Source organism: Cricetulus griseus, chromosome 8 (assembly GCF_003668045.3).
Source record: "Cricetulus griseus strain 17A/GY chromosome 8, alternate assembly CriGri-PICRH-1.0, whole genome shotgun sequence".
Lineage (NCBI taxonomy): Eukaryota > Metazoa > Chordata > Mammalia > Rodentia > Cricetidae > Cricetulus > Cricetulus griseus.
Genome location: NC_048601.1, coordinates 26439993 through 26465871, shown reverse-complemented (window position 1 = coordinate 26465871; position 25879 = coordinate 26439993). Strand labels below are relative to the sequence as shown.

Genomic DNA, 25879 nt, shown 5'->3' with positions numbered 1-25879 from the left:
TTTTCTGAATTATAGTCATGCCCTATTGTGGAATATTTGTTTACACTGTGAAGATGTATCTTAACCATGACACCTTCCGATTGGTTTAATAAAGAGCCAATAGCTAGGCAAGAAGAGGTTAGGCAGGGTTTCTGGGGATAGAGAGGACTTTGGGAAGAAGTGTATGTGTTTTGTCATCTTTGTCAAATACCAGATATCTGTACTTAAGTATACTTGTATCTGTGTCTTCTATTTTGTTCCGTTGGTTTACATGTCTGTTTTGTGCCAGTTCCATAATTTTTGTATTACTACAGCTCTGTAATATATCTTGAAATCTGGGGTAGTAATCCTTCCAGTGTTGTGCTTTTCCTCAGAATTCCTTTGGTTATGTAGGTTGGGTCTTTTCTGCTTCCATGTGAATTTTAGGATTTTTTTTCCTCCATTTTTTTGAAGAATGCTGTGGGAATTTTGATTGGAATTCTACTGAATCCGTAAATTGTTTTTGGTAGGATGATCATTTTATATTATTATATATAATTATTAATTACTCAAAATATTAATTATACCAATCCATGAACATGGGAGGCTTTTCATGTAGTGTCTTACTCAATCTCTTCACAGACTTCAAGTTTTCATTATAAAGGACTTTTACCTACTTGGCTAGATTTTATTTTCTTTGAGGCTGCTATAAATATCTCTTTCTCTGCATGTCTGTTGTTGGTATATAGAAAGGATATTGATTTTTATAAGTTTATTATAATCCAACACTTTGCTGAAGTTGTTGACCATTTCTAGAAGTTTCCAGGTGGAAATTTTGTAACCTTTTCTGTAAATCATATCATCCAGAATTAGGGAAAAGTTATTTCCTTTTTTTCTGTTTGTATTCTTTAGTTTCCTTCTCTTTCCTTGTTCACCCGGATAGTGCTTCAAGCCAAATATTGAAAAGATGTGGGGATAGAAGACAGCCCTGCCTTCCTCCTGATTCTAATGAGATTGCTTTTCATTTCCCCTCACTTAGGATGACTTTGGCTGTGGATTTCTCATATATAGCCTTTAGTATGTTGAGGTATGTTCACTCTAGTACTACTGTCTAGGACTTTTATCATGAGGCATGTTGGATTTCATCAAAGGCTTTTTCTGCATCCACTGAGATGATTATGTCATTTTGTAGGTCTATTTATTTGATGTATTACATTTATTGGCATGTATGTCAACCATCCGTGCATTCTAGAACAAAACCAATCTGTTTGCAAATGTTTTTCTTTATTTTTAACATAATTTTTATTGATTCTTTGGGAATTTTACATCATGTACTCCAATCCCACTCATTTCCCAATCCTTCCATGTCTGCCTTCCACCCTTGTAGCCTCCCCGAAAAAAGAAAGAAAAAGAAAAAAATGTCGCTTCTCCATCTTTCTCACCTCTCCATCATATATTCTTTTGTCACAGTGACATCAGGAGCTGTGGTGTGTCATGCAGTATACCCTTTTGCCCAAACAGCTTTACTTGCAAAAGTTCTTTGCAATTAGTTGTTGGTCTGGTTCAAGGCCCCTGACTTCTGGTACACCATCAATACTAGCGACTCACTGAAACTTCTCTTGGGTATCCTGCTGTTGCCCCAGTCATAGAGATCCTGTGGTTATGGTTCCTCAGGACCAGTCCTTCACATGATCCAGCAGGTGGGCCAACTCAAAGCTCTGGATGTGGCTGAGTTGGTTGGTTTGGGGATACACCAGGACCACCCCCTCACCCCGACCCCCGCCTCAAGCAAGGGTCAGAGCCGGCTCTCCCTCTTGCATGCAACAGGAGTCAGCTCTGAGTATGGGGCTAGTTCTCACATTGCAGCTGCCTGCAGGGGCGGGGGAGGGGGGTAGTTCTCCTAGGTCTGTAAAAGTTTTGGGCCAGCTCTCCTGTGTCTACATCACTGGGACCAGCTTAGGGAAGGGGGGTCAGCTATCTCACTGAGGTGACCAGTGAGGGGCAGGGCTACTGGGTCCAGCTCTGCCATGGCCCCCAGTGGTAACATGGGCCATAGACATCAACACAGGCCCAGTCTGTGGTAGACCATGGACCCAGACATCACCATGGCCCTGGGTGGCTGCACAGGTCATCAGATCAATATGGCCACCGGTGACAGCCTGGACCTCAGAAACCAACGTGACCTCAGGTGGCAGTCCAGACCCTGGACATTCACATGGCATTTGGCGCTAACACAGTCCAGGAACATCAACAAGGCCATGGAACCAGACATGGCACAGGGGCATCACACACCCAGACATCACATGGCCCCTGGAGGCAGCATAGGCCACCTATATCAGCCTGTTTCTTCTCTCCACAGTGAAGAACCACTCTGCTTCTCCTTCTCTCCCATTTCTCCACCATATACCTATTAGTCATGGTGGTACCCACCAGGCTGGGCATATAGCTATCTTCCTGCCCACCTGGGCTCATGGAGCACCTGGCAGTCCTCTCTGTTTGAAAGTATTTTATTGAAGATTTTAGAATTCACGATTTTCAGGGATATTGGCCTTAGTTTTTCTTTTTGTTTGTATCTTTTCCTTGTTTGGGGTATTAGAGTAATACTGGCTTCATAGAATGAATTTGGGGATGCTCCTTCTATTTCTGCTTTTTTAAAAATAATATACTTAATTAAGTGTTAGCTATAGATCTTCCAAGAAAGTCTGGCAGAGTTCTAGTGTGAAGCCATTTTAGGCCTGGGATTCTTTTACTCAGAAGGCCTCCCATTACTGTTTCAGTCTCATTGTATTCTGGGGTCTGTTGAGGTTGTTGATCACCTCTTGGGTTACCTTTGGTGGTTTTGATGAACCTAGAAATTTATCGGTTTCTTTTAGATGTTCCAATATAATGGAGTACACATTTTCCTAGTGTTAATTTATGATACGATGAATTTCTTTGGAGTCTGTTGTAATGTTTCCCTATTCTTTTCTGATTGTTAATTTGGGTCATCTCTTTCTTTTGGTTAAAACAGTCAAAATTCTATTGATCTTGTTCATCATCTCAATGAACCAGCTCTTGAACTTGTTAATTCTTTGTATTTGGAGATGGGTTTGAGAAAGGGTTTCTCTGTGCAGAACTAAAGCTGTTCTGAAACTTGCTCTGTAGACTAAGCTGGCCTCTAGCCCACAGAGATCTGCCTGCCTCTGCCTCCTGAGTGCTGAGTGCACCACCACTACCCAGCAATTCTTCATATGTTTTGTTTCTTTTTCATTAACTTCTGCATTTAAAAAATATGGTCTCACTATGTAACACTGACTGGCCTTAGAACCCTCAATGTGGACCAAGTTTTCCTCAAAATCACAGAGATCTGCCTGTCTCTGCCTTCCAAGTGCTGGGATTAAAGTTGTGTACCACCATGTCTGGCTCTGCTCTGATTTTTATTATTGGTCTTGCTGTCTACTGAATTTGGGTTTGTTCTTGTTTTTCAAATCTTTTGAGTGTATCATTAAATCACTTGTTTGATTTGTTCTCTTTCTGAATTCTTAATATAGGCACTTTGAGCAATAAATTTCCCTTGCAGGACTGTTTTTAATGTGTCCCAGAGGTTTTGTTGCATTTTGTTCTTACTTTCATCTAGTTCCATTGTTCTCTTTTTTTTTGGGGGGGGGGGTTCGAGACAGGGTTTCTCTGTGTAGCTTTGGAGCCTATATTGGCAGTCACTCTGTAGTCCAGGCTAGCCTCGAACTCACAGAGATCTGCCTGCCTCTGCCTCTGCCTCCCAAGTGCTGGGATTAAAGGCATGCTCCACCAATGCCCGGCTCCATTGTTCTTATTTCTTAATTTCTTTTTCACTCCATTCACCATTCAATAGAGTTGTTTAATCTCCATGGAGATTTGTTTGCTGTAAATTTTAAGCGTTACTGCATTATGGACATAGAGGATGCATGAAGTTACTTCAAATTTTCTGAATTTGCTAACCTTTATTTTGTATTTCATAATGTTGTCCATTTTAAAGAGGCTTCCATGGGCTTCTCAGTGGAATACATATTATTTGGTATTTGGGAGGAATATTCTGTAGATGTCTGTTAAGTCCATTTGACACATAACGCCATTTAGTTCTGATGTTTCTATGTTTATATTTTATCCAGATATTCTGCCTATTGGAGAAAGTGGGGGTTCTGAAATCACTTACTACTAATGGGTTAAGGTTACCTACTTTTCCTCATCCTTCAATGAAGCCTTTTCAATGAGGTTCATTTCTTTTTCCCAAGATCAAAACATCCTTCTCATAACTCTTCCTATTTTAATTTTTCTTTAACATTTGAAATCAACATATCCTTTGGTTTTATATTGCATGTGTGGAGAGCTGACTTTGAGTAGACCGAAGTACAAAAGCATTTTCTTGACACAACTCGTGGAAGAAACACCATAAACTGTCTGATCCACTGAGACCACTCCAAGGCTTCTATGTTCTAACTGGGTTACTTTGGAATAAACGATCACTCTAATGCTTCCAGTTGTGAGAAAGGCCTACTCTGTGATCACAGGGATAGAATCTGTTAGTGTTCAGGCATCTGTACTAGCCTACCCTTGGGGTTCTAACATGATGAGCCCTCAGCTGCAGCCACTAACAGAAACACCTGGGCATGTTCACTATGTTCTCCTTTAGAAGGGTCCTGACCACATCCCATCCTGCTCTCTTTCCCTCTCTGTTTCTCTCTCTCTGCCTCTTTTTCCACTCTCCCACTGCTCCTGTTCCTGGAGGCCAGTTTCTCCCATCCCCTTTCCCCTTTTTATGATCCCCCCCAATAAAACCCATCCACTTGACCTCTGTGGCATGGCATCTTTCTCACTCTGCTTTTCTTAAATTCCGACAGAATCTATAACTAATGTGCTAATTATTTGGAGGGTTGGACAACTTGATAAAAGCTAGAGTAATCTGGGAAGAGAGAACTTCAACTGAGAAAATGCCTCCATCAAACGATAGGGAAGTCTGTGGGGCATTTTCTTGGTTAATGATTGATGTGGGAGGGTCCAGCCCACTGTGAGTGATGCCAAGCCTAGTTATACGGCCCAGGGGTATATAAGAAAGCATGCTGAGAAAGCCATGGAGAGCAAGCCAGTAATCAGCATCCCTCCTCTATGGCCTCTGCTTTAGTTCCTGCCTCAACTTCCTGATCTGACTTCCCTTGTCCAAGTAATTGGACTTTGAGTCAAACAAACCCTTTCCTACCCAAAATGCTTCTTGTCATAGTATTTTATCACAGCAATAGAAAGCAAACAAGGACAAAGATGTTGAAAAGTTGCATTGAACATAAAAAAGCAATAGCAACAACACATTATGTCTGAGAACATGACGACGATGCGATAGCTAACCCAAAAGAAAAAGGGTGAATTAGTTAAAAAGTGCAGAGATATATCACCGATTTATAGGGGAAAATGCAAAGGGACTTGCTTACGCAGCCTATAACAATCGAAGAGATATTGTAAATAATGAACTTTAACATAAATATATGCTTCGGATGTGTCAAAAGACAGGCATACCTGCTATAGAACTCAATTTTCCAAAGGAATTTATTCATTTTTAACTTTACTCATATGAAAGCACAACACAAGAGAAAATAACTCTTTCAGTTAGTACAGTAAGTTTATTCACAATACTAAAGCTTAGGAATTTACAGAAACGAAAACCACTAAGCTGCTTATTCTACATTTTTGCTACCTAGACTCTCCCTCCACCTTCTCTGGGCTCCCCTGCAGTTGCACTTGGTTAGATCCTTCAAAATAAGGTGCTTAAAATTTGGTGCTGTAATTTTGGTAGTGACAGTTTCTTCCCAATGACATCAGCTTGAACTGGGATATGCTAACCTAATTTACATCTTTGTCAGAATGAAAATGGCTCCCTGTAGGCACTAGTCTCTGTGTGTTTCCACATCCCTTGTTCCTGACCACATTACTTGTGTTAGTCTACCATTAAAACCTTTTTATTTGAGGCATTCTGTTTTCCACCAGAAAGAACTGTAGCTTGAAAAAGCATCCATCCCTACATCAAACTATTAAAAAGGAATTTTCCCCACAAACCACTGTATGGAATGCCAGCACTTGGAAAAGTGATCTGTTATTAGCTGGGATGCCCTAATAATCAGCAAGTAACAAAGTCCCAGAAGAAGGTAGCATAGAGGGCTAAACAGCTCAGTGACATCATACCTGAGTCAGCTTTTTGTACTGTGTGCACTGTCATCTTCGGGTCATTGCCCTTCCGGCCCACAGACTATATGTCAGCATCATATACAGGTGTCAATAATTGCATCTAATGAAGGAAGCCAAATGGGGTCACATTTGGTTTATTAACAGACAAATCAGAATCAAGTACCACACTTACAGAACGAAGCTGCTGCCGCTACGAGTCCAGTGTAGCCGACTCATACACTGTCACTGTTTCCTCTGCTGTTCGTTCCAAAAGGGGATGAGAACTAATCCTCCAGCCACACAAGCTCCTGTGGCTCACTGTCAGCTTGCCTACACCCAAGAGAGCGTCCTTCACCTCGCCCTTTTACTGGGGTATTTGGGTCACATACCCTCTACTGAAAACTCCGCCCTTAGGGCCAAGCCACTCCTTATCATTGGCTAACAGACTGATGACAAAATTCCTGCAACACAAATCCCAAAAGTTATGATCTCTTTTCATGTCTCTATGTTGTCTCTTGCTATGACAACTTCACAACTAAGATCTATCCCAGTATTACATAGCATTCTCTAACTTCAACAAAATTGTCAGAATGGAGTTGCCATGATTTACTTTGACAAATCTGGACTCATTCCCCAAACAATCTGGGGAAGAGAAGAAAGATAAAACTTAACTCAGCAAAGGTGACCAGCATCTTTTAAACTAATAATCAGTGTGTTTCCAGGAGGTATTGGGAATAGAACAAGGAGGTAGAGACACTATGCAGGTATATAGTTACAGAAAGACACAGAACTATGGTTACATGCAACCATGCCTAAATAGATACACAATGAAATACCAAGGGTATAAAATGAACATTTTATTATACACTACCATATTTAATTTTCAGAGTGCAGTATTTCCATTTACAACTCATGTTAAGTCATGTAAATACCATTTTTTTTTATTAACAGCATTTATATGATTGACACAGAGGTAGCTAAAAAAAAACCCTCAGAAATATAGTTTGGTTTCTTCACCAAATGGGTAGTTTGGTAATAATGGCCATACTTATTCACAGTCTGAAACAGTGAAAAGTATGTGATAATGTTTTGTGTGTGTGAAGTAATCTCATGTAAAACATGTACTGGCCAACCTGTCAAGAGAATTACCTGTAGTGTTTAGAACTGGATAATTCTGAGGAAATTAAAAGGCTCTAAACATCTTTTGGCTTCTTTACTATAGAGGCAGTTTGTAATGATGGATATAGCCATTTGTTTGTTTTAGGAATAGAAAGAAAGATGGTGGTTTATACTTTAAATCTATCTGCCATGTGGTTCATATACACACAGCTTCTCTGAGAAAGACGCATGGACTGTCAGTTCCACCGTGTAAATCCTCTAAGACCAGGCTGCTACCAACATGAGAGTAAGGATGGCATGTGGTGGAGTCTGGAAGAGATATACAACAGTACCCCATCCTACAGCACTCTCAGTATGTAGACCAATGGTATGCAGCAACGGCTAACAGTGAAAGACAGGAAAATGATAGGAATGATGAGTGCTATTTATTTCCTTTGCTCTCAATACAATTTAATTGTAACTTCATGTAACTGTAAACAATTGATTCACAAAGTTCCTGAAATTTTACAATTATCAGCACTTTGAAGTTGGTGTGAGCTGCCTTTTTATGACATCACCATTTGAGTATAGGTGACGGGGGATGTCCTTCTGTAAGCTGTGAATATATGCTTCTCTTACTGGTTGATGAATAAAGCTGTTTTGGCCAATGGACAGGCAGGATGTAGCCAGTCAGGAAGTATAGGCTAGGCTTCCAGACTAGAAGGCTGGGAAGAGGAATGCAGGGAGTGAGTCAAGGGAGAGACGCCAGGTAGCTGCAAGGAAGCAAGAGACTTGGGCATTCTCTGGTAAACCAAGACCACATGGAAATACAGAGATTAATAGAAATGGGTTAATAATTAAGAGAGAGCTAGCCATTAAGAAGCCTAAGCCAAGCCAGGCATTGGTGGCACATGCCTTTAATCCCAGCACTTGGGAGGCAGAGGCAGGCGGATCTCTGTGAGTTCCAGGCCAGCCTGGTCTACTGAGTGAGTTCCAGGATAGGCTCCAAAGCCACAGAGAAACCCTGTCTTGAAAAAACAAAACAAAACAAAACAAAAAAAAGAAGCCTAACCCATTGGCCAAAGATTTTATAATTAATATATGCCTTTGTGTGTTTATTAGGGACTAAATGGAAACAGGACCAGGTGGGACAGAAATTTGGTCCACATGTGGAGCCCAACGTGAGGCAAGAATTTCCACATGAAATATAGGTTCATGCATATAAATATATTTACATATACACACATACAGGCCCACATTCACACATATGCTCATAAACATACATAATCTTATCAGCCTACAATGACACTGGTGGTACTTAGTATGGAAAGTATACCATAACAGTTATTACACTAGTTCATATTTTTTTCCTCACATCCTTATTGGGTTCCAATACATAAATCAAACACTTCCTAAATGACATAAATATTACATTTATACTCACACAAGGTCTTAAAATGTCACATGTCCTTTACACATATGTTTAATGCTATTGTCACTCGCCCTTATGAATACAAGAAAAATTAATGTTATCCATTCTATTTAAAATAAAATTTTGAAACACATTTGGAAGACATTACACAATTTAAACTCTATAGGCTTTTTTAAAAAACCATATTGTTTATATGAATGATTTCCCTTCAATACAATCTTTCTTAATCAAGGTTTTTATTTTCTTGAAAGCTTTCATGTATTTCAACAAAATGGCATTTTCTAGTACTCTGTGGTATTCTTTGGCAGTCTCTAAGCTCATTTTTAAAACTGTACAACCAACTTGGCAGGCATAAGAAAGGTGAAGAACATTCAGGATGCTGCAAGGGCCTTCATCCTTGCGTGAATTCTCTGGTGTTTGGTGAGCACTGACCGCTGACTGAAGGTCTTCCCACACACATTACACTCGTAGGGCTTCTCCCCGGTGTGAGTCCTCTGGTGTTTAGTAAGAGCTGATTTCTCACAGAAGGTTTTCCCACATTCGTTACACTTGTAGGGTTTCTCCCCTGTGTGAGTTCGCTGATGCACAATCAGGTTTGACTTCACACAAAATGACTTCCCACACTCACCGCATATAAACGGTTTCTCCCCTGTGTGTGTTCTCTGGTGGACAGTGAGGGCTGACCTGTGGCAGAAGGATTTCCTACACGCATTACATTCATAGGGTTTCTCCCCCGTGTGTGTTCTCTGATGTTCGGTAAGGTTGGATTTGACACAGAACGTTTTTCCGCACTGCTTGCATTCATAGGGTTTTTCTCCTGTGTGTGTTCGTTGGTGGTTGGTAAGGTGTGGTTTCTGGCAAAAGGCTTTCCCACACTCGCTACATTCATAGGGTTTCTCTCCTGTGTGTGTTCTCTGGTGCTGGGTGAGGTTTGATTTCTCCCAAAACATTTTACCACACTCACCACATTCAAAGGTTTTCTCTCCCAAGTGAGCTCTTCGAGACTGGGTGGGATGTGATTTCTTGCTGAAAATTTTCCCATTTTCATGGTATTCATAGGGTTTCCCTGCCATCTGTACTATCTGGTGTTTAAAGAGAGCTGACTTTCCCCAAGTTTTGCTACTCGCTTTATATTCTTGGGCAATCTTTCTTGTGTAAGCTTCCTGATGAACAATGAAAGCTGAACCATCACAGAAGATTTTCTCATATTCACTACGCTCATAAGGACTGTTTCCTGGAAGAGCTCTCTGATGTCCAAACTGTAAATCCACATAAAGGGACTTTCTACAAATACTGCATTCATGTGGCTCCATATGCAAATGAGTTTTCTGAGACACACTGAGCTTCATAGTGTCAACGAAAGTTCTTCCACAGCCAGTATGTTTATAGAGCATCTCCCTGAGCTCAGAGTACTGATTCGGACAAAGAGCCACTTCCTCGTGGATGCCTTGTCCGTTTTCATTATACTCCAAGGGCTGATAAGAAATTGGCTGAGTGAGATCCTGGCAAAGGCTGAGGCCACCCCTTTTCTCATTATATTTACATGATTTTGCTCCTATAGGAATTTTCTCATGTCGACTATTAGGGAGTGGTTTCTCACCTATATTAAACTCATTAAGCTTCTTTCTGGAACAGTTCTTTTTACTAATAATTACACCTGAAATATTCTTTAAATTCATGTCACACGAGTCACATATTTTGAGCAGCAAACTTCTTGAAACGGGGTCCATTTCTAGACTGGAAGTTTTTCTTGTGCTACCGCCACCCTCTACATGTATGATCTTGTTGGTGAGCATGAATTGCCAAAAATGTTCATCTTGGTTTTCCTGGCTGCTCTCCAACAGGTCATCCGCTTTCCATTTGCTTTCTACAAATGAGAAAAACAGATCACCACACCCTATGAATCTCAATACTTGTCTTCCTTTTAAGAAAGTTTTTTACAAGGGATGAGGAAACACAGAGAAAAAGGCCCTCCCCAGAGCGGAGGAGGGACTTGGGAAGCTAAAACACCTTAAAACATTTCTAACGCATGTGGGAACTTTTACAGAAATTCTCCACTCTGTGGTTAATGCTTTGGTTTTAGATTCAGTTTCCTGGTACAAACTGAATCCAACATATTCCCTTTAGCCTCCTGGTTTGAGGAGAAAAAAAAGTATGCAGCTGTAGAAGCAGGAATGGGGAACTGGTTATAATATTTAAAACATTATAAACTTCAAAAGTAGACACAAAATGATGGGGAAAAATAAAATTCTTAGGAAACTGAAGAGGCTAATTGAGAAGTCACAATATTCAAAATGGTAAGGTGAGCCCAACAAACAATGAAAACCAGCACAGTGGCAGCAAAGATCAACAGCCAAGAGGTTTTAGAGGGTGAACTGCACCCGGTGGGAACACAACACAGCGAGCCTCATGCCTCACACACAGCCCTGGAGGGGGTCCCCATCAGACGCCATGCTTTCCTGTACTATACATGATACACACATTAGAGTTCTGGAAACACCTGCTTCTTCAGGTGAAACGACAGTATGCAAGTCCAGGCCTAGAGGTTCTTTTCTTTACCTTTATTTGCAGGAATAGTTTTCTGAAATGCTACTAGAAAAGGTCCAAACCCGGTCTATACCAAGCGCATCTTATATTCTGCCTCATACTCTACCTGTTCACATCCTGGTTACTCTGAAACCCTCATTAGTTTTCTATACTGGGTGTTTGAGCCTCTAGGTTTTCATTTCCATGTAACATCTAGCGTCACCTGTGTTTTATTTACATGCGGGACCCCTAACCATCTGTATCTGTTACTGAAACTTTCAGTACACTTAATCATAAAAACCTTGGCTATCCTTAACTGTTGGTACTCAATGCAAGAATGTTAATCCTATGCTTAATTTTTAAAAACCTGTAGTGTCAGTCTACTGTCCTAAAGACCAACAAAGTTATAGTCCTAGCAAAAATAATTCAAAGCAAAATAAGCAAATGAATAAAACTTTGTCAATGGACTCACATTAAATGTTTAAATCAACATTCAACACACCCATTAAAAATATGTCCATGGAGGGATGAAAAACAAGCTCTCTGCAGTGCTAGCTCCATAGCAGACACGTAACTGCTCATCACCAGCCATGTTCCTCCCCCAGCTAAGTTCACTTCAGCCCTGGTTCTCCTAGAACCTACACAGCTTTCAATAAAATGCTTTTAGTTGAAAAGTGATGAAAAACAACATGCACAATACCATCTAAAATTGATGCCTTCAAATAGATACATCTAGGGATGGAGAGATGGCTCATCAGCTAAGAGCACCAGCTTCTTTTTTCAAAGGTCCTGAGTTCAATTCCCAGCAACCACATGGTGGCTCACAACCATCCGTTATGAGATCTGGCGCCCTCTGCTGGCATAAAGTTGTACATGCAGATAGAGCATGTATATTCATAAAATACATAAATAAATCTTTTTTTAAAAAAGGAAAAAATAGATTCATTTAGTTCCAGCGTCAGCTAGGCATTCCATTCTTGGATAACTCCAACCTTAAAGTGAACTCACAGGCCAGATTTGAACAGTTACCTCCAACTTTTCCCATTTAAAACTGAATTTGTAATGATCCCTTCCCAATCGTGTTTGTTCTGTGTTTTCTGTTTCAGCAAGTGGCTTCCTAACTTGTCTAGTTGCTTGAGATAAAGAATTCAAGTCATGTTTGACTCCTCTTGTACTCTTCATCCAACAGCTATCTTTGTGGCTCTATCTTCAAGATATCTGTACAAACCCAGCACTTCTCAGTGCCTCTGAGATGGTCTTGGCTAATACCCTTTCTTCTGGAATACATAGGAGTTTCTTAGCTGGTGCCCCTTCCTAGCTCATGTCCACTCACTGAACAAAACTACTGCACAAGCCAGACAATCCTTAGAAGCTGAAAATAAGTCTGATGATTCAGTCTAATCTACATTAACTCAAAGCAGGGTTTCTTACATCCCTCAAGATAAAATTACTGCATCTTCCATGAACCAAGGGGATACTACTCACAACATCATTCCACTAGCCTTGCCCATATACCTTACTTCCCAGCCACAAAGGGCCCTCCGCTACTGTTCAAACAAGTTCTCTCTGTCTAGAATGCTTTTGGTCCACGCAGTTTATTCTTACTCCCTTAAAGTATTTATATATAACACAGGCCTCATTTAAGTTTTCTCTGACCTCTGCCAAATAGCAAGCATCATCATGCTTTAGTCTCCTTTGCCCTGTATGAGCTCACTTTATCATACTTACCATCAACGGACACTGTGTATACAAATACGTATGTACTCAAGTATATATGAAAATAAACAATTGTATCTACATGATTTTGCTCTTCACTGTAGTATATATTCTATAACATCTGGTATATTACTCTTTTAATTACCTAGAACATGACTGCAGCACAGTAAATGTTCACCATTGTTCATCTGTTAAGTGGAATACATGAAGTACATGGGTATATGCTAGCTAATGAAATGTGTCCAAAGAAAATAGAGAGAAGGTGCATAATTTGTAAAGACAGAGAAATTAACCAAGAAAAAAAATCTAAGAGGAAGCCAACTGGCTTTGGATGTGTAGGTAAAAATTAAACGCTCCAAAATGTCCAAGCAAAAGAAAAAGTGTTTATGAATAAGAGACAGATGGAGGCGTCATTAAGGCAACAGGGTGTGGGAAGCTGTTCTTGGTCATTTCCAAAGGTCTGGAGTAAAACAGGAAATTTCTGAAAAAATATACCAAAGGTAACTGTGGTGGTTTGAATAGGAATGGCCCCCCCATAGGTTCATAGAGTTGGATGTTTGGTTACTAGGGAGTAGAACTACTTGAGAGGGATTAGGGGGTATGGCCTTGTTAGAGGAAGTGTGTCACTGGGGAGTGGGCTTTGAAGTTTCAGAAGCTCAAACCAGGCCTACTGGCTGTCTCTTCTTGCTGCCTTCGAATCCAGCTACCTCTCCAGCACAATGTCCGCCTGCACGCCGCCAAGCTTCCCACCATGATGATGATGGACTAAACCTATGAACAGTAAGCAACCCCCAACTTTTCCTTTATAAGAGTTTCCGTGGTCATGGTGTCTCTTCGAAGCAATAGAAACCCCAAGCCAGTAACCTACCTTACCCAGTGACACAAGGTGACTTTCCCTTGCCAGTGAACTCACTACTGTACCTGGGTGACATTGAAATCCGTTTTCTGGTATCCAGGGATCTTCTCCTTGCTCTATCTTGAAGATCACATCTGGCTTAGTAACACAATACCCTGTTAAGACAAAATAACACAGGGTGGACGCTCAATAGCTTAGCTTTATGAACTGAAAAAAAATGAAGGAAAAGAATGGTAAAGAGTCAGCTATGGTTCAGGGAAAGTGCTCAACATTCTGCAGAGAGGTGAGAATATATCATTGTCAGAACAAAAATGGATCAGTCATCTCAAACCCTCAAGTTTTAAGACTCCTAAGCCTCAAAGTGGAAATCACAAACATTCCCTCCCAACCTTGGAAATGTATGTGACTGGTAGCCACTGAGGGAAAACCCTTACCTACTGAGACAAAGTTGCTATAGTTCTCCAGGGTCACATCTCTGTAAAGCCCTTTCTGAGCAGGGTCCAGCAAATACCACTCTTCCTTGGTGAAATCCACACACACATCCTTGAATGACACTTGCTCCTGTAACAAAATATTTTTCTGAATGAAGTCATTAGGACTTGTCAATATAGAGAAGATTTAGCAGAATGAGTTTCTTTAGAGTTTATTGAAAAATAATAAACAGGATACCCCCTTTTTTTGCTACACTATGTAGAATAAAAGAAAAATATCTTGTATAAATTGAGATTCACCTAAAGGTCTAGGAGTGTTTTAGCTGCTATGAATATTGTTGAGGCAAACAAAAACACAGTTCCTATTTTCAAACTGCCTATGTGTCCTGCTAAGGACATGTATATGTGCATTTATTAAACATACATTTCAAACCTGGGGGTAGATTTTACTTTTTTATTAGGAAGCAAATTTGAAATTCTTAAATAAATAATGATATGGATAAACAAGGGACAGGCTCCCACTAGAAAAAGTCCCTAACTGATTAAGTGCTTGCCCTGGAGTCTAACATCCACAGGACAGGATCAAGCCTCTCTGATTGAGGAGATCATTTTCTGGAGTCTCATAGATTTTTTTTTTTTTTTTTTGGTTTTTCAAGACAGGGTTTCTCTGTGTAGCTTTGGAGCCTATCCTGGCACTCGCTCTGTAGACCAGGCTGGCCTTGAACTCATAGAGATCCACCTGCCTCTGCCTCCCGAGTGCTGGGATTAAAGGCGTGTGCCACCAACGCCCGGCTTCAGTTTCCCAATATTAATACTATCGGTACATGAAGGTGCCAGGTTTCCCCACCTTCCTGCATCTTCATTAATTTCTTTCTTCAGCATCTTAACATTTTCATTGTACACATCTTCCAATTTCTTAGTTGGATTTACCCTTTTAAAAAAGTTTTTGAGGTTACTGAGAATAGGATCATTCCTCCACACGATCATCGTTGCCATATAACAAGGCTACTGACTCTTTGTGTGCTATGCTCTATCCTGCTACTTTGATTTTTTATCAGCTTTAGGGGACTTCTGGGGGAGTTTCAGAGTCTTTTATGTATAGAATTGTATGTCATCTGCAAATATTGGTACTTTTGAGTTTGTCCTTTCCTATTTGTATTCCTTTTGTGTCCTCCTGCTCTAGATAAGACTTAAAGTACTATGTTGGACAGGAGTGGACAAAGTGGACATCTTTGTCTTAAACCTGACATAAGCAGAAATGCTTCAGTTTTCCCCCCACTTAGCATAGTGATGGCTCTGGGCTTACTGTATATTTTCTTTATGTTAGGGTATGTCCCTTAGATTCTCCAGGACTTTTCTCATCAAACAATGCTGGATTTTATCAAAGGCTTTTTCTGCACCTAATGAGATGACCATTTGGTTTCTGGCCTTGTAATTTTTATGTAGTAGATTATATTTATTGATTTACACACGTTGAACCATCTCTCTATCACTGAGATGAAGCCAACTTGATCATGGTAGACAATCTTTTTAAGATGTTCTTGAATTTGGTTTGTAAGTTCTTCATTGAAAACTCTTTTGTGTCTGTGTACACCAGATTGGCCCTATAATTTCCTTTGTTGGGTCTTTGCCTGGTTTTGTTATCACAACAATACTGGCTTCACAAAAAGAATTTAGGCAAAGCACAGTGGTATACACCTTTAATCCCAGAACTTGGAAGCAGAGACAGGTGGGTGGGTCTCTGTGAGTTTGAGGTCAGCCTGGGCTACATAGAGAATTTCAGGACAGCAAAGATGACAGAGTAAGAACTTATCTCAAAATAATAATAATTGGAAGTGTGTCATCCTTTTTATTTATGGAATAATTTGACATTAATTTTCTTCTTTGAAAATCTGTCAGAACTCAGCTCTGAACCTATCTGGACCTGTTTTCAGTTGGAGAGCTTGCTTCCACCTCTTTGGTTGTTAGGGTCTATTATTATTTACCTCATTCTGATTCAATTTAGTGGATCATACACATTTAGAAATTCATCCACTTCTTTTAGACTTTCAAGCTTAGTGGAGTATAAGTTTTTTAAGTATATTCTTAATGAATCTCTCAAATTCCTCAGTATCTGTTTTGAAGTTCTCCCCTTTCATCTCTACTTTTATTAATGAGTCTTTTCTTTTGGAGGGAGGTTTAATTTGTTTAATAGCTTTTCAATCATCAATTCTTTTTCAAAGAATCAACTCTTGCTGGAGAGATGCCTCAGAGGTTAAGAGCAAGACTACTCTTCCAGAGGTCCTGAGTTCAATTCCCAGCAACCACATGGTGGCTCACAGCCATTCGTTATGAGATCTTGTGCCCTCTGCTGGCCTGCAAGTGTAAATGCAGAGCATTCACATACATAAAATATAAATATAATAAAATAAAATCTTTAGAGCCAGGCGTTGGTGGCGCACGCCTTTAATCCCAGCACTCGGGAGGCAGAGGCAGGCAGATCTCTGTGAGTTCCAGACCAGCCTGATTTAAAAAAATAAAAAGAATCAACTCTTTATTTTCTGCTTGTTTGTACTTTTGTTTCTATTTTATTAGTTTCAGCCCTGGTTACAATTACCTCTTCCTTTATAGTGTTTGGGAAGTTATTCTTATTTTCTCCAAGGTTTGTAGGTGCATCAAGTTATTGACTTTGATGATCCCCCATGGGAGGCCTCACCCTCTCTGAGGCGTGGATGAGGGTTGGGTTGGAAGATGGGAGGGAGAGGGAACTGGGATTGGTATGTAAAATAAGATTGTTTAAAAATAAAAATACTAATTAAAAAGTTGTTATTGAACAATGTATATTAATGTCTGCCATATTGTCAGGGTATTTTTAGGCCTCATTTCTTCTTTTTGATCAACTGTTCTGAAACTGTTCCAGGTGAACTCTTTGGTGTGTTTATCATTTCCAGAATCATTTTAGTTTGGGTTTTCTTCAGCAATCTATCTTCATGACTGGTTTCCTTTTCATCCATCGTTTTAGTTTCTGGAATATACCCATGTCCTCTTTGAATTGTTTGGGCTTATAACTGTTGTTTGAACCCACTTGTTATTGTTTTTAATTGTCTGAAAATTCTCCCAAGTCATTTTCATGGTGTCCCAATGCTTTCCCTATGCTTGCTAGTTTTTATGTCAAGTTGACACAGGCTGGAGGAGAAAATTGGCTGAGAAAATGCCTCCATAAGATCAGGCAAGCTGGTTCTGCAAATGGTGGGTGGGGGGGTCATCCCCCAGCAGGTGGTCCTGGGTGCCTTAAGAAAGCAAGCTCAGCAAGTCACAAGGAGCAAGTCAGTAAGCAGCACTCCACCATGGCCTCTGCTTCAATTCCCACCTCTGGGTTCCTACCTTGAGTACCTGCCCTGACTTCTTTTTGATGATGGTGGACTATGGTTTAGAAATGTAAGAGAAATAAACCCTTTCTTCCTCAACTTGGTTTTAGTCATCATAGCTATAGAAACCCAAACTAAGACAGCACCAATTTAGGATTACTTATTTGTTAAGGAGATGTGTTTTGTTGGTATTTTATGTTGTTTTGGTTTCTGTGCTGGGATTTGTGCATATGGAGTTTGATTGTTAGTTGAGTATTTTTTTTTAAAATTTAAGGCATCTTTCTTTCAGCAGTGGTTGTCTCCAGTGTTCAGGAGAGGAGTAAGTCCTAGTAGGGTTGAGATATCATTTTCCTTGTACGTCTGGTATTTAGGGCTGGAAGTTCTATCCTAAATATTCCTCTAAGGGTCAAGTATTGTCCTGTGACAGCTAAGGCTTCCTGCATGGATCTTCAGCTTCAACTGGGAGTTGTTTAACTCTCTGTGGGCCTCACCCAGGGTCAAGTCTGGTCCCTCCCTGGGTCTGAAGTTTCACCTGAAGCCACCGGGGGAGGTGTGGAACTTCAAATAAGCCTGTGGGCAGAATTAAATCCTGTTCCCCATCCTACAACCACAGTTTCCTCTGAAGCCACTGAGAGATATGGAATCTGATTAGCACCAATAGTCAGTTCGGGACTTATCCCCTTGTAGTCTAACCCAGAGTCAGATCTGCTCTCTATGCCAGGTCTATGCCTTCTCCTGAAGCCTCTGGAAGGTGTGGAACTCCCTGAGCACCAACAGGCCAAACACTGGTTCAGGACTGGTCCACACACTGAATTGGCTGGGAGAAATTCTTTTTCTATACCTCTGACAGAGAATTAGCATCTAGAATATACAAGGAACCAAAAACTAGACATCAAGAAAAGAAATTACCCAACTAAAAGATGTGTGTGGAACTGAACAAAATTCACAAAAGAATATAAATAGCTAGTAAACATTAACACACACACACACACACACACACACACACACACACACACGAAATAAATTTTTTAAAATACAACTAATACTGACCCAACTATACCATTTCTGAGTATACACCCCAAAGAGCTCTATGTTGGTTAGGGTTTTTTTTTTTTTCAACTTGACACAGCCAGGGTCATCTAGATAAAGGGAACCTCAATTGAGAAAATGCCCCCATCAGACTGGCCTGTAGGCAACCCTGGGATGGGTCTTGATTAGTGATTGATGAAGAAGGGCACAGTTCATGGTGGATCGTGCTACCACTGGGCAGGTGGTCCGGGGGTGTGTAAGAAGGCAGCTGAGGAAGCTGTGGAGACTGAGACACTAACCAGTCCCTGGTCTCTGCTTTACTTCCTGCATCCAGGTTCCTGTGCTGCTTTGAGTTCCTACTTTGACTAACTTCATTGATCGACTATGATTGGGACATGCAAACAAATAAACACGCTCCTCCCCAAATGGCTTTTTGTCACGGTCTTTATCACAACAGAGAGGAAATTAATACAGGCTTTAATTCCAGAGACCACAGAAATATTTCCACATTTATATGTACTATAGTATTATCAAAAGAGCCAAGTTATAGATTACAATCTAGGTGTCCATCGACAGATGAATTCAGGAAGAGAATTATATATGCACAGTGAAATTTTATTCACCCTTAAAAGAGGATGAAATTATGTTGTTGGCTGAAAAATGGGTGCAACATCAGATCACTATAATAAACCAGACTCAGAAGATAAATACCAGTTTTCTCTCACTAATGGATCTTATATTCTTTAGATAATGTCTTTTGTTCCTTTGATATTAACTTTTATTGGCTGTACTCAGCCTAACACACACAGTCTACTGGATAAAGCCACACTTATACATGTGACATATGACATAAAAGTAGAAGGGTGACTGGGGGATGGCAGGCCATCAGAGGCGGCCGGGAGGATAGATTGGAAGAAATGGTGAGCATGCTCAAAGCACATCATCAATGCAAAGGAAATGACCTATATGAAATCCAACACAACAGTCAATAACTCTACAGCAGCAAGCATGTTAAACAATAAAACAGGATATGTGAAAGGGCTGGCAATGTTGAAAAGACACTCTAGAGAATCCTAGTATACCACTCTGGGGCATATACCCAAATGGTACTTCATCCTACCACAAGAACACTTGCTCAACCATGTTCACTGCTGTTCTATTCATAATAGCCAGAAACTGGAAACAACCTAGATGTCCCTCAACAGAAGAATGGAAAAAGAAAATGTACAGTTACACGAGTATCACTCAGCTGTTAAAAAATAATAACATCATGAAATTTGCAGGCAAATGGATGGAACTAGAAAAAAAATCATCCTGAGTGAGATACTGTGAAGTGAAAAGGGAGTGGCAAATATAATATATGGGCTTGCCATGCCAAATGTGGTCCCCTGAATGGCAGAACAGGCTTTGCTGTGAGCTCATTAGAAATTCAGAATTCAGAGGGAGCAACTCAGTGGTGAAGCCTTTGACTGTACAGATTCACAATCCAGCATTAGGATAACAGAGGCAGGTCATGAGCTATCGGCCTTTCTGGACTACACAGCAAGACCCTGCCTTAAAAACTCAGGGGCTGGAAAAAAACAACAACAAAACAACAACAACAACAACAACAACAAAAACCTCAGGAGCTGGGGGTGTGCCTCAGAGCAGAGTACCTATTGAGTGTATTCAAGGCTCTGGAGATAATCTCCAAGAGAAAAAAGAAAAGGAGAGGAAGGAAGATGGGAGAGAGAGAGAGAGAGAGAGGAAGGGAAGGAGAGAGGGAGGAAAGGGAGAAAGAGAAAAGGGAGGAAGAGGGGAAGGAAAGAAAGGAGGGAGAGAGAAAGGGAAGGGAAGAAGGTAGAGAAAGAGAGGAAGGAATGGTAGAAAAAGCGAAGGAGGGAAATTCAGGGCTCCCCCTACCTCTGCTATCTTAGAACACACACTAAAATGAAGTTACAGGGGGCTGGAGAGATGGCGCAGAGGTTAAGAGCACTGGCTGCTCTTCCAGAGGTCCTGAGTTCAATTCCCAGCAACCACATGGTGGCTCACAACCATCCGCTATGAGATCTGGTGCCCTCTTCTGGTGTGGAGATATGCATGGAAGCAGAATGTTGTGTACATAATAAATAAATAAATAAAATATTTAAAAAGAAAATGAAGGTACAGACTCACTGGTGCATCTGAGTCTGAGAAGCCCCAAGATCAGGCTTGTAAATAGAAAGGGAAGGGCTACATAAAATAGCTATGCATATGTTTTAATTGAATTAACACTAACATTTTCTAACAGTATTACAAAATGGTTAACTATGGTGGGATGACCATACATTTATATCTAGAATTGCCCCAAAATTTGCAAACTGACCTAGCCTAATTATTTATAGAATCTGTTTCATGCTCAGTGAAAATGTCTCAAGAGGATAAACATCACCCCGTGTACATGGTACAGAAAGATATTTCTGTATCTTTTGTATTAGTGCTCACCCCCACCTCAGATTTTTAAATTTTATTAGCACACTATCCTAAATGTTAACATATTACTAATTCAAAAACATTAAGAAAAAAACAAGACACATGAAACCCATCAGTAAAACAAAGTGTGTGTGGGGGGGGTCAGGTATGAAAGCAATGTCTGGAGCAAAAAGAAAAGATGCCGTCATAAGAGTTTGTGGGAAACCAGTCAGGAATGAGAGTTTAGAGCATGGTGTCCCAACAACAGAGAGCACTTTCAACATAGTCTCTGTGCATGCATGCATGCGCGCATGTGTGTTTTAGCTTGTCTGCTTCGATTTTTGTTTTTCTCTTAAGTTTGGGGGACAGGGGAGAAAGAACATGAAATTGGGTGGGGAGAATATGGAAGGAGCTGAGGGAGGGGAAAGAATATAATAGAAATACATTGTGTGAAAAACATTTTTTGAATGAAGAAAAATTTAAACAGCCCATTGACGAAACTACCAAATGCTGCTGACAGTCAAGAAAGGCAAAGACTATTCCCTGGCTGGCCTTGAGGATGACTTGGTGGCCCTTTGCAGGACTGACCCAGGTGAGTGGTGGTAAGGGACAAAGCCTTCTTTTTCAAGTTGAATGTAAATGAGAGATGTAGAAACATAAGCTTCCTGCATGCACAAATGAGCTGGCTAGACACTCAGGGGAGCTGCACTGGGCATACATGGGATGGCGATCCTTCCACCTCCATTAGCATTGGCTGGTGAACAAAACAGGAGCCCCTGAGCAGTCTACTCCAGCCTCAGTGTTGGGATCGACCCCCCCCACACACACACACACAGCCTCTGCTCTCGCACTTACAAGAAACATGACATTCACCTCCATCTAATTCTGTCAACTGTCCGAATTCAAATTTTTACTGTGACTGTAAAATTTTGCCTATTTTGATTTGTTCTTTAAAAAACAAAAACAAAAACAAATTCTCAAAACAAAATGGGAATGAATAAAACAAAAACTCACCTGGGACTTGTTCATTTTCTGTTGAGTGGAGGAGGGAAGAGCTGAGGGGAAAGAGGAAGAGCGTCAGGAGAGAGCGGGCCTGCCCTGCAGTCCTGGACTCAACTGCGCATGCAGTTCCACGCAGGTGTTTACTGCAAATGTGCCCCTAATACACGCCGAGTTTAGATACGTCTCGCTGACTGAATACAAACACCTGTTTCTTATTATCACCCAACTTATAGAAAAAAAATAAAAAGATGAGAAGATCTTTTTAATTCACTAAATAATAATCTAAAGGGAGAAATGGCATGGCTTTGTCCTGACTGATAATCAAAGGACAAGGGGAGAAATAGGGACGTATTGTTTATCTGATACCATTAATCCCCTGAAGTCAGATAATTCAAGAAAACTTGAGAAAAACGAATGCGTGCTTCTAAGGCAAGATATGGCAAAAATGTATCCCAAGTTTCTTGCTTACAACTCTCTTGACATCTCTTGATAAGAGACTTTGGGCAAAAACTGACAAATGTACAACCATCTGCAGGCCTTGGCTGTGTCACTAAAAACTTGCGAGATAATCTTAGGTTCTCAAGCTTAATGTAAAAACAAAAAACAAAACTGAAACTGATTAACCCAAGGAGCCACCTCCACTGCCCAGTGGACATTTATGGTCAAAAAAGCAGGGCCCATAGCATTTCCCTTCGTGACACCTTTGTAGGAGCCAGAGACTGCCCCCTCATAGACAACAAAGTAGGAAGGGTGCATGGGACGTTTGGGAAAGAGGGTGACAGCAATTCTGGACCTGTGGCTGGTGATCCTTTCACCCCTAATCGGTTCCCAAAGAAGTAGCATTCCCTGTGCAACTAGGTGCACCCATCACTCTCAACTCCAGCTCACCTCTCTCTCCTTAAACTTGTCCCAGACTTTCGGCGGGCACACAGTCTTCCATGGTTTCAAGATATTGTGTCATTGCACACAACAAATGAGCGAGTATCAAATTCAGAACGGGGATCCCGAGTGTGTGAGGGGCAGAAGGCTCGGTGGCTAGCTAGGCCGGCTCTTTCCTCTTCCTCTCCAAACACTGCGCCCTAGGAACCAGTCCAAAGGCCCGAGGCAAAGGTGGGCTCTCTGAGACCCTCGCAGGATATTCCCTGCACAAGAAGCATTAGCAGCTTAAGCAAACAAACAACCAAACAAAGGCACCAAGTATTCGTAATAGTCACATTGTGCAGAAAAGGAAACCGAGTCTCGAGTGGGTTATTCTGTCCCAGTAATTCATTCACTCGGGACCAGGACTGCGCGCTCGCCCCCCACATCCCAGCATCTGGCCCCAGCAGCCAGAGAACGCACGCGTCACAGCGTCACTCTCATGCCACGCATGCGTAACTCCTCAGGGTCCCACCCTACAACCCCGCTTCGTCCCCTCCTAGTGCACAAAAAGGCGCACGCGCGGCACAAGCTAGCGGCCCTAGGTTTGCTTTGCAGAGGTGCAGGACCATCTGGACCTCGGCAGCCGAATGCCGGCGTCCGAACGCACCCCAGTACTTGCTCAGACGGGTCCCCCGCGGGCCCCTGTTCGCTGCCTACCGCTGTCCGGATGGCCCCGAGTTCCCAGAACCCTTCGCCCTTGCCACCATCTAGGGCTCACCCGCCGCTCCCGCAATGCACGGAGCCGAAGGCCAGGAATTGTTTCCCAGGAGGGGCGCGAGGCCAGGGAAGGAGCAGGAATGCAGCAATACCGTGTGCGCATGCGCGGGGGAAGGGGCGGTGCGCCCATCTGTGCTGGGAGTGGGGTCCCTAAGTCCAGGGTTGGAAGGAGTGGTAGTTCCTGGAGAATGGAGTCAGCTCTTGTCTCACCCTCTATTGTAAAATGATGCTCTTGACAGTGTCTATAAACCAAGCTTTCCAGAACTAAAGACGTTTACAGTGAAAACACAACCTTGTCAGACTCATTTCTCAGGACCGGGCTTTCTGGTACACCATGCAGTTTCTGTATCTTTACTACTCCTATCTAGAGCCAACATTCTGTCAGAACCCTAGGGGTTGGGGATCAAATCAGTATATTCTTTACGCTTCAAAAGAAGGAAAGTTGTGCTTAAAGTTATGGTGGAATGTCAACTAGTGTTGGAATTGTTTTGTTTGTGTCGAGATTTCATGGGTGTAGCTTCCCTGTCATAACTAGATGGCACAGACTCACAACAGACTTCAGGTCCTCTGGCCCTAAAAATCTCTGCCAGGTCTTCTGCAGTGTTGCCTGAGCCTTAGGTGCAGGGGTCATGTTGTATCGGTTGGGGCTGAGAACTCCACCTTCAGTTGCTCTCTGTGTTTTGGTAAGATGTGGCCTTTGGTAATGGGCCCCTGCCTCTGTAGAAGCCCTTTTGATAAGGGGTGAGGTCTACACTTACCTGTTCCTTGTTCTCAAAAACTCACTGGCATGTTTGAGGTTTTAGAGACTTTTTGTATTTGTGAAGACTTGTTGGTATAAGACAACATGTTTTTCTTTTAGCATACCTCGAGCTTGAGCAGTGGTTAGTAAATCTAGGGTTCTAGACTATAACCATTGCATGCCAATTTTATGCTCCTATATTATCAAAGGACTGTGAGTTGGTGTAGCTAGTTGTGAGTTCTATGGATAGTTTCTGGGTAGTGAAAACAGAATCCATAAGACCCTCCCTTAACTCTTATACCTATGGTAACAGTAATTTACTTTGGACCAGAGAGATATATTAAGGTAGAAAGGAGTACGCACTTCTCGTTAAATATGACTTTTGGAAGAGTATGTGCAGGATATGTAATTCTAATCAGTTGATTGGAAGGCAAAGCTAGGCTTGCCAAGGTTATATAAGCAAAGTGTGTGAGCTCACTGGGATTCAAGTGGTCGGTTAAGGAAAGAGTGAACTTTGGAATGGTTCCAATAGTACACACACAAAATAGAGGTCATGGACACACAAGTTAGTGGGATAGGGCACCCTGTACCAAAGGAAAGTATAGGCAAGGACGGGGGTGAAAGAGGAGGTTCTGGGGTGGACTTTGGGGCTGAGGAAGAGGGACCAGGTAGAGCAAAGAGACAAAGAAGGCAATGGCGGGAAGACTGAGTGGTCAGGAGTATGAGGAAAGTCGGAGTGAAGAAATATGGCTCAGAGGGGTGCGTTGCGACCAAGGATGAGCGATTAGGTGTGCTAAGAGAAGAGGGGGCGAGAGACAGAGATAGAAGGAAGTCTCAGATGAAGTTTGATAAGGAAGTGGCTCGTCTGCCGAATCAGAATCTGAGAGACAGTCCAGGAGATTAGGGCTAAGAGTTCAAGCTCGTAGGGGCTGGCATGCAGAAAGGGAGGGAAGAGAAGGGATAGGAGTGAGGATAGCAGAAGGATTGGGGGCTGGAGAGATGGCTCAGTGGTTAAGAGCACTGACTGCTCTTCCAGAGGTCCTGGGTTCAATTCCCAGCAACCACACCATGGCTCACAACCGCTTTGAATGAGACCTGGTGCCCTCTGCTGGCCTGCAGGCAGAAGACTATATACATAATAAATAATCTCTAACCACGTTCCATCTCATCTCATTGGAGGAGGTTGTTGAGGTCCTCCCACCAGATGGCAGGGTTGAATGTGCCAAATTCAGGCCACCAGTTTTGTTTGTTGAGGGCAAATTGGAGCCAGATCTGAACAGAAAGTCAGATGAGGCAGGGGACTTTCAGATTCCATTGAGGCCTAATTGATTGTTTTTGTTGTTTGTTTGTTTGTTTGTTTGTTTTTTAACCCTGTCTCACCGTGTAGATCTGGCTGTCCTGGACTTTGCTATGTGCACACCATACCCTGTTTGTTTGAATTTTTAAAATGAGATGTATTTTACGTGTATGAGTGTTTTCCCTGCATGTATGTGCATCCTGTGTGTGCCT

General features: G+C 41.6%; 1 protein-coding gene across 3 annotated transcripts; it reads right to left on the bottom strand.

The window, feature by feature from the left end:
* Positions 1 to 8279: 8279 nt before the first annotated feature.
* On the bottom strand, positions 8280 to 23722 carry Znf248 (zinc finger protein 248). Of its 3 annotated transcripts, none has more exons than XM_027429253.2 (6): positions 23633 to 23722; positions 22882 to 23135; positions 22006 to 22046; positions 14189 to 14315; positions 13820 to 13909; positions 8280 to 10523 (listed from the first exon to the last, which is right to left on the bottom strand). In XM_027429253.2, the coding sequence occupies exons 3-6, from the start codon at positions 22018 to 22020 to the stop codon at positions 9028 to 9030; spliced, it is 1728 nt and encodes a 575-aa protein (XP_027285054.1). In that variant the 5' UTR covers positions 22021 to 22046; positions 22882 to 23135; positions 23633 to 23722; the 3' UTR covers positions 8280 to 9027. The 3 variants fall into 3 exon arrangements, with proteins under 3 accessions (XP_027285054.1, XP_027285053.1, XP_027285055.1); XM_027429252.2 differs by having other exon boundaries at positions 23572 to 23699; XM_027429254.2 differs by lacking the exons at positions 22006 to 22046; positions 22882 to 23135; positions 23633 to 23722 and having other exon boundaries at positions 14193 to 14318.
* Positions 23723 to 25879: the final 2157 nt, after the last annotated feature.